At 37.5% G+C, this 8718-nt stretch overlaps 1 protein-coding gene across 1 annotated transcript; it reads left to right on the forward strand.

Annotated features, from left to right (window-relative positions):
* The first annotated feature begins 4861 nt into the window (after positions 1–4861).
* ltc4s (leukotriene C4 synthase) lies at positions 4862–8410 on the forward strand. The gene is made up of 5 exons (XM_052154694.1): positions 4862–5338; positions 5973–6072; positions 6214–6284; positions 7295–7376; positions 7462–8410. The coding sequence occupies exons 1-5, from the start codon at positions 5281–5283 to the stop codon at positions 7610–7612; spliced, it is 462 nt and encodes a 153-aa protein (XP_052010654.1). The 5' UTR covers positions 4862–5280; the 3' UTR covers positions 7613–8410.
* Positions 8411–8718: the final 308 nt, after the last annotated feature.

Here is an 8718-nt window from a genome sequence, read left to right on the forward strand (position 1 = left end):
GAGGAGTTGAAAAAAAAATAGCTAGAGGAGATTATAAAGTTGTCGACAATACTTCATCGAAACTCAAGTCAAGTGTGTGGGAGAAATTTGGAGTCATCTCTGATGAAGAAAGCAACACTGTGAAAGGCTTTGCTGCATGCAAAACCTGCCTTAAAGTTTTATTATTCCTATTTGGATGAAGAGGTCCTCTCCGACTTTGTTGCATTCCTGGAGCGATTTAAGGAAGCCACTAAAGCGTTAGAGGCATCGAAAACCCCGACCCTCCATCTAACCATTGTTTGGTATGAGCATCAGACGCCACTTGCGAGCTTCTTCAAATGATAGCGTGACCATTTCCTCACTGAAGGAGAAATGCCTCAGTATCCTCCAGGACAAGTTCGAAATTCATCGTTTGCACAAACTTGCAATGTTCCTGCATCCTAAACTAAAAAGTATGAAGCTACTTGCTGCTGACAGTGAAGTGGCAAGCGTGCACAGTGAGATGCGGCGCCATGTGAAAGGTCAGTATTATTGCAACACAGCCACAAGGGAAAAAAATGTATATTTTTTTTTAAATAACATTTGAAAACCTGTATAAACTGAACAATAACAATATTAACTATTGAGAGGTTCATGAAAAATGTCACAAAGAAACGGCAAAAGTAGCCTAATGATTATTGAATAGGCCTATGTCAAATATAGCCAGGAGACAGAACAGTCTGTTTTCTTTCGTTTTGAAATTTGTTTTGTTTAAAAGTACACATTTCAAGCTTTCTATATACTTATCAGGTCTGTGATGCATGTAGCAGTAGTTTATATGCTGAGTTTCGTTAATTTCCAGTTCATGCGCCGTTGCTATTACTTCTTATTTATTAAATTCAGACAATTGGTTATAAAACATTGATTAAAATTAAGATAAAATTAATACAAAACGAAATTCACTTTAAAGAAATGCTTTATACAATACGAAACTTAATGAAGTGGTCAATAACGTCTGCCCACTCTGTCTCCCGACATATTGCACAAGTTATGATCTTAGGCTACTATGCTTTTCACGCCTCATATAATCAACATTGATGAAATAATATATAAATATATATAAAATTGTGAAACTAAATGTTTTCTTTAATGCCTAGCGCATACCACACGTAGGCCTAATAGCCTACAGTAGCCTACCCTAAATAATTTCTATGTCGGAGTGGGATTTGAACGAAAGAAAAATGATTTGCCACCTAAAAGTTACAGATTTTTTTGTCACACGTAGGCATTGTGTATTTCCCTCATATTAAATATAAAACGCATGTGTAGACTGATATTTTTCCTTTATTAAGGGAGTATGGATGCATAAACAGACGTTTCCATATATTGGTATTAAATGCATTTTCATTTATAAAATGCAGTTTTGACTGCAAATGTCACGTCCATAAAATTTTTGCAATATTTGTTTACATTTATTATAGACCTTAAGGATGAAGTCCTGAGGAAGCGCAGTCCCACTCCCCACCGGAGAAGCGAGTTCGAGTGTCGGCGGACACTTTATCTGACGTGGAAGATTCCAGTGAGGGCCCGCAGTATCAGGACGAAGTGGCTGCTTACATCGATCACAAATCGCCAAAAGATGACCATTTTGACATTTTGTCATGGTGGCAAGACCATGCTCACCTTTTCCCTAATATTGCCCAGATTGCGAGGTCTATCCTCGCCATCCCTGCATCCAGCGCTGCAAGTGAGCGAGACTTCTCTTGTGCTGGATACGTTATACGAGTCAGCTGAAACCGTCAACAGTGGACGATGTGCTTTTTTTACACAGCAATTTAAAACACCACAAATAGGATCTAATCACCTCGCACTGGATTCATAAACGGGACAGTTTCACGTCTCAGCCCTAATTAGTTGCCGGTGTATGCGTTTAGGATTCGCATACAACTGGACTTTTCTTTCATTTAAAATTATCACATAGCCTACACTGTTTGTTATTGTCTAATTTAAAACTGTTAAGTAGGCCTATGTGTGGTGTGAAATTGTCTGATGTGCTAGACGAAATTGCATTGTTTTGTGGTAACGTTAGCCATGTTCTGTATAGGCTATCGGCTTTTTGACAGCTTCGGCTGTTGTCCTTGTCTTAAGGCAATCCGCCAAAGGCAATACAAATTTGAAAAAAGTGTGTCTATAATGTGATTGGCTAAACTGATGGGTCTCGGTTCAATTTTAAGCGGATCGTGTCGGGTTGCGGATTGTAATTAGTGCTGCTGTCGGAAAACGGGTCGGATGCGGTTTTAAGCACTGCGGGTACGGGCGGGTGCGGATTTACAAAATCGGACCTGTGCAGCTCTCTGACCCAGGCCCCCAATAGATCCTGCTTTCTAATTGCGTCTTTATTAAAGCTAAGCGTATTTAGAGTAGGTATGTGTGTGCAAAATTGGCTTTAGAATCCAATGTATTGTCTATTTCCATATTATTAAACATAAGCCAATCATTGGCCTACAGTTCACACTAATCCTTTTTGCAACTGAATTCATCAGTCAGTGCTTTTCTAATGACGTGTCAGCAAGGCCGGATTTACCACCGGGCCGATTGGGCCGGTGCCCGGGGGCCTCCGACCTCTAGGGGGCCTCCAAGACCCCACTAACTGTGTGGCCTCATCCTTTTTTGTAATTTTTTTCTTAGTATTAAATTAAATTAAAATTCATGAATGCGTGTGTAATTGTGCGTATGTGTGTTAACAATAATTTATTTACATGCAAAAAAGTATCATGATCAGTTTTTCGGCTGTGTCGGATGATGACGAGTCAGGTTACCGCGGAAACTGTTGATAGCGGCAAAACAGGCGGTAGAAGATAGTGTGAAAAACAGAGAGTTGAGGACATCGAAAAAAACAAACAAAATGGATAAAAAACGGTGGAGCAGCGGAGCCACAAAACGTAAAGCTAAAAAGGAGAAGGATAGCAGAGAGGTTTTAATTAGGAGTAATATTCCAGCCATCTCTACTTTTTTCAAAAGTCGGCTCAACGAAAATAAAGAGACTGGCGGCGCCGGCGCCTGCGGTGATGCTGGGTTTAGCACAATATCCAGCTTTGCTATTATAGATGAACCTGAGCATCAGCACCAGCACCAGCACCAGCACGACAGGATAGAGAACCCCAGCCCGCCTGGAGTGACAGACACCTATTCAAATGCCTCCCCACCACCACAGTCTCCGACTCCGCTTGAGACCGAAACCGAAGCTGGTGCTGAAGGCGGCAGAGACCCGGCGGTGACGTGCATTACCAGTTTGACCGCCTCAAAATGTAGGCATATCTATTACCTTTTCCCCTTATTAAAAACCCTGATTATTAGATGCCCGGATCTAGGGAATTGGTTGATGAAACATTGATTAAAATTAAGATTTAAATGAATACAAAACGAAATTCACTTTAAAGAAAGTCTTTGTGCTTTCTGTTTGAGGTCTCTGTGAAAACGTTTTAAAGCATTCTTTTACTTTTAGTGCCGCTTTCAGAGCGGTCACGTCCGTAACGGAGAACTGTCACGTCCGTAACATTTTTTTTCCTCATAAATGCGAACACGAAAAATAAAATAAAATGAATATTTTATTCTGTGGAGACTGTCAATCCTTCTTCATCCGGTGCCGGTGGGTACTATTACTTTTGATTTGCGCAGTGTAATTCTCTGAATTGATTGCTCTGCTACCAGCCTCTGTCACGTTACAACCTAGTATATCGTTGATCATATGTTTCTCCGTAAAAAAAAAACAGACTGTACAGACATGACTATAGTTATTCTTAGTTATGTTATTAGCCTGTATTTTCATAGATTTTAATCTGCTTTTATTCCAATAAATTCTGTTGATTTTGTTCTGTGATAGTTTCCATTTTGTCTTTTGTTTTATAGATATTTATAGATCTCTTTTGCTGTCACAGTTAACATCTCAAGAAATGGAGTTGGTGTTTTTGTTTTTAACTAAAGAAAAACGAGGAAAGGAAAAAGAAAAAGAGGAGAGGAGGAGGAGGAGGGGCCTCCAAGATTTTGTGCCCCGGGGCCTCTGCTTCCTAAATCCGTGCCTGCGTGTCAGAGTATACATGCATCTCACTTTGGTTGCAGCGAACTAAAAAGATACCATTTTTAGTTTGCCATGTCAAGTGGAATGGAGTTTAATACTTCGAAAAGCATGTCATAAGATCCCTACGTTCGGATTTGCGCTCCATCAAGCTCTGTTTAAACGCAAGAACGGGTTCTCATTTTGTGCTTTGATTTCTGCAGTCGGCAAGTGTGGTTTGTTCTCTGTATAAGCTGCACATTGCCTATACAGCTGAAGTGCCGCTTACTGCCCCCTGGAGAAAACAGGTTATAGCCTAATTCGAGCTTATATTGCAAGTTGGAAGATTACTTATACGCTGATTCCGGTAACATGATTAATTGCGTTTTGTAACGTGTTATTTTTTATATAATTAATTGCACTTAATGTACACGTTAAAACGGCCCTAGTCTTTATATGGCTTTTTCCAACTATTGCATTTTTTATTTTTATATAGTGTAATTGTGACTTTATTTCTCTAAAATGTGACCGTATAATTGAGAAATATTTTCTAGCATTTGTGACTTTCTATGGCAGAATTGCAATTTTATATGATTTTTATTTTGTGCAGTTGCGATTGTGTATCATGCAATTGTGACTTTCTCATAGGAATGATTTTACACCAATTAATTGTGCGATTATGTCACATAATTGCAAATGTATTTATTGCAATTGCAAGATACTGTCTTGGGATTGCGAGTTTATATTTTACAACTGAGATTATTTTTTGCAATTGTGTCTTTATGTAACACAACTGTGAAAAATGTAATCAGAATTGTGATATTACGAAGACATAATTTTTTATTCCGTGGCAGGATCTGACTTAAATACTTTTAACTTGGGAGGAGAAAGCTACCACTCAGGACACACTAACAACCAAATCATTTATATTAAATTCCAAAGGTGCTGGATTAGGATCTGTTATAGCACACATTCAGCATTGTTTTTTCACCCAATGCATATTTCATTACTAAAATGCATTCTTTAATATGTTTAATTTCTAGCATATCAAGCGATACTTGGTTTACTCCCAGTGAACTCCTGTTCAGTCAAACAGCTAACGGTTAAAAAATCTATCAGTGATGTAACATGGGAAATTTGTTCACGTCCGAGTCCCGCCCACTCTGGGCAGGCTGAGATAAGTAATTGAGAAAGAGACATGTGTTCACAGTGTGTCGATTGACCAGAGAGGAGAGCACATCTAACTGTCCCCTGTCTCCATTAGAATAATGCTGGATCAGGTTGTGATGTTAGCAGCTGTTACATTGCTGGGAATTCTGGAACAAGGTAATTATTACATGCTTGTAGTTGGTCAAGTTCTTTACATTGATGTACTTGGAGAAACAGATCGCACTACAATTAAATTCTTTGTGCTTATGGCCGTTTCTGAGAAAATGACAAATATTATAATTTGAGGTTTCAGCTTGAAAACGTTCAAAATTGTCAATGGAACGAGACAAAATTGACTTTTCCCATTTTTCAATCTCTTACATTCTCACATTTAAAATGTATTAATTGGGAAAAACTCTGCTTGAAGTTTTGACTTTTAAATGTAAGTTGACTTAAAATGTCATGTTTTGTGTAGATTTACGCTAGTTATTTGTGAATTTAATATGTCATTTTCTATTTGCTCGCCTACGTTAACTGTGTGTGCTATATTTTTTCATGTCCAAAAAAAAGATACCTTTTTCATGGTTATTTATTTGAATGAGATATTTAAGATACGGTCTCTTAGATTTTTTTTATTTATCAAATATATCTTGTTTTAAGGACGTTTAGATATTTTTACTGGTAAGCAAGACAAATACACCAAGAAAAGGACATTTTGCAATGCATGTCTGGGTGTCTCTTGTGGTCACTCAGTATTGAAACATCTTATCTGGAGATGTCTGAATTATAAAAGTTTATCTCTTCCTTTCAGCATACTTCTCTTTAAAGGTAATCTATGCACGGAGGAAGCACTCAGTCACTCCTCCGGCCACAACTGGACCACCAGATTTTGAGAGAGTCTTTCGAGCCCAGTGAGTTTAATGAAACCAGGCAAATTTAGCTCATGGATGTTTTGAATGGATCACATTTACCTCTGTTACATGAATGCAGGACAAATTATGTTTGTCTGTATGTTTTTATTTTTTGACTCATTCATATTTTTGCTTTGCTAGAGCCAACTGTTCAGAGTATTTCCCCATTTTTATCTTCTCGCTTTGGGTGGCTGGAGTTTTCTTCAGTCAAGGTGTGTTTCTTTAAATTTGATTACTGTATGAACAGATATATATATACACAATATTCTGGGAACACTTCACAATAAGGTTCAGTTTTTAATGCATTAGGTATCATGAATTAACAATTGAATAAAATACAGTAATATTACAGCATTTATTAATGTTGATTATTAAAAGTTTATAAAAATCCAATTGTTCAATGTTAGTTCATAGTCCCTTAACTTATGTTAACAACAGGGACGGATTATGACTTGCAAAGGCCCTGGGGCCAATTGTCTCCAAGGGCCCCCCTCCACCCAAAAGTTGTTTGGGGGGTTCGTTGTTCATGCCCAATATGGTTTTCAAGCAGGGGGATCACCAAACTAGATTGCACAGCCTTAAAGCCTAGGGCACCCCCGGGTAGTCAAGGGCCCTTGGGCACTGGCCCCATTGGCCCGGTCAGTAATGTATTAGTATATGTTGAAATTATCGTTAAGATTTATAAATGCTGTAAAAGTGTTGTTCATTATTTGTTCATGTTAACTAATGCAGTTAACTAATTTTAACAAATGGAACCTTATTGTGAAGCATTACCTATGTTTTTTGGTTAAATGTACAGTATATTAAAAGTTGCTCTTATATCTTTATATAGACAGTTGATAGCTCACACATCTAGTTCTGCAATCTGACCTTGGCTTCTTTGATATCTAAGGCAAGACATTGGTCACACAATGGGGTTTCAGCAAACATTTCTGCATACACCATTCCACCATAATCTAATAAAAGGGTACAAACACACAGCAGGTTTGCATGTTAAAAAAAAAGAAACTCCTTTGAAAATGTACTATGCAAAACATGGTGTGGTGTTGTCACTTTGCTGAGCTCTTACATGAAGCTTCCAAAAATACATTCATTCAGGTCTAAATGAAGTAGTCCAAAATATCTTTTGACTTGGGCCAGTAATAAACCACTCAAAATGTGGAATTATTGTATCTGTTTCTCCTCTCTAATGTCTTCTAATTGTTGTTTTCTACCTCTCAAGCTATGGCAGTATTCTTTGGACTGTTGTACCTTTATGGGCGCTATCTGTACTTCCACGGCTATTCGGAGTCGTCTCAGGGCAGGTAGGGGTCTGGAGATCTCACATTGTTCCAGTGCAGTTATGTGTATGTTTGCACTGTTGTTGCTCACGTTGTGTTTGTCTGGCAGACTGGAGCCTCTGTACTTCAGTGCAAATGTTCAGTGGATGCTGATCGCTCTGGCTGGGCTCGGGGTGATTTGCACCATGACTCAAGCTTATCTGGGTCTGGACCTGCTTCACTCCTTTAGTCATGTTCTGGGCCTGACTAAACACACATAAAGATAGTAAGTACTGGATTTGTACATGAAGCTGAGGGCAGAAGCAGCTTTGTCGTTTTATGGTGATCCGATGAAATAAAGAAACCAGAGTGGAATGGGTTACAACGAAGTCAGATGTGGAAACATAATAGAGGGCAGCTATATGTGCACTGACATTTTTTAAGATATATTTTGCATAGCAAAATCCCACCTAACTGAATTTAGTCATCTTTAACCTTATACGATTTTAAAAACCGAAATATTTTACAATTTATTTAATTTATTTTGAATTACACAATTCTAACTGATGTTGTTATGAAATTAAAATGTGTACATCTTTAATATTTTTTGGAGTGTATGTAAGGTGAACATTTACACTTGGGTGTGAAAAATTGAAGGCAGCAGCTGAAATATATGCAGATTTTAAGTGGTTAAATTTATTCTGAATGAATAATATGAACAATATTTCATATGATTGAGTTTTCTCATTAAATTGAAATGTTTACATCTTAAAAAGAGAGATCTGTTTTTGAGTGTAGTCACAAATGTTCATTCCACATCACTTTGTTATTGATTTTATATTTGTGTATAAGACACATATTTATAATCTCTACCATTCCAATTACTCAATTCTTATTTTGAATAAATTTACTTTAAAAAAAACATGAGAAAATAAATAAATAAGATGTTTGCTTTTAAAATATTTTGCTTATCTTTGTCTAGTTTTTTGTACTTTCTTTATTCACCCCTGGGAGGCGCTACAACACACTGTTTAAATCTTATAAAACTGCATATGTCTGGAAATAAAAGGAATAAAATGCTGTCCTCTCCAGATCAGTGTGACTGAGGTATTCCCTTTTCTTATGCATTTCCAGTTTCTCTCATTTGGGGAATTTACTGACCCAATACTGAACAATTTTGCCTAAATTAATCAGTCAATTAAATGCGTGATTAATTGTAAGAATTGGTATTTGCTAAGGAAATCACGATTATTAGGGTAACATACAGAATCTTTAACATGGGGTAAGGGATCATTGAGATGGCCTCAGTCACCATTCACTTTCATTGCAAAAGGGAAGGAAATCAGCGTTTATTCTGCATTATATATCCTGTTGTATTCCATGCAAG

The sequence above is a fragment of the Xyrauchen texanus genome, chromosome 23 (genome assembly GCF_025860055.1).
Source record: "Xyrauchen texanus isolate HMW12.3.18 chromosome 23, RBS_HiC_50CHRs, whole genome shotgun sequence".
NCBI classification, from domain to species: domain Eukaryota; kingdom Metazoa; phylum Chordata; class Actinopteri; order Cypriniformes; family Catostomidae; genus Xyrauchen; species Xyrauchen texanus.

What these genes read in the sequence shown, in the direction of transcription:
- ltc4s (XM_052154694.1), top strand. Translation starts at nt 5,281, where the DNA reads ATGCTGGATCAGGTTGTGATGTTAGCAGCTGTTACATTGCTGGGAATT. An exon ending in GAGAGAGTCTTTCGAGCCCA is followed by an intron (nt 6,073 to 6,213) that starts GTGAGTTTAATG and finishes TTGCTTTGCTAG; the next exon opens with AGCCAACTGTTCAGAGTATT. An exon ending in TCGGAGTCGTCTCAGGGCAG is followed by an intron (nt 7,377 to 7,461) that starts GTAGGGGTCTGG and finishes TTTGTCTGGCAG; the next exon opens with ACTGGAGCCTCTGTACTTCA.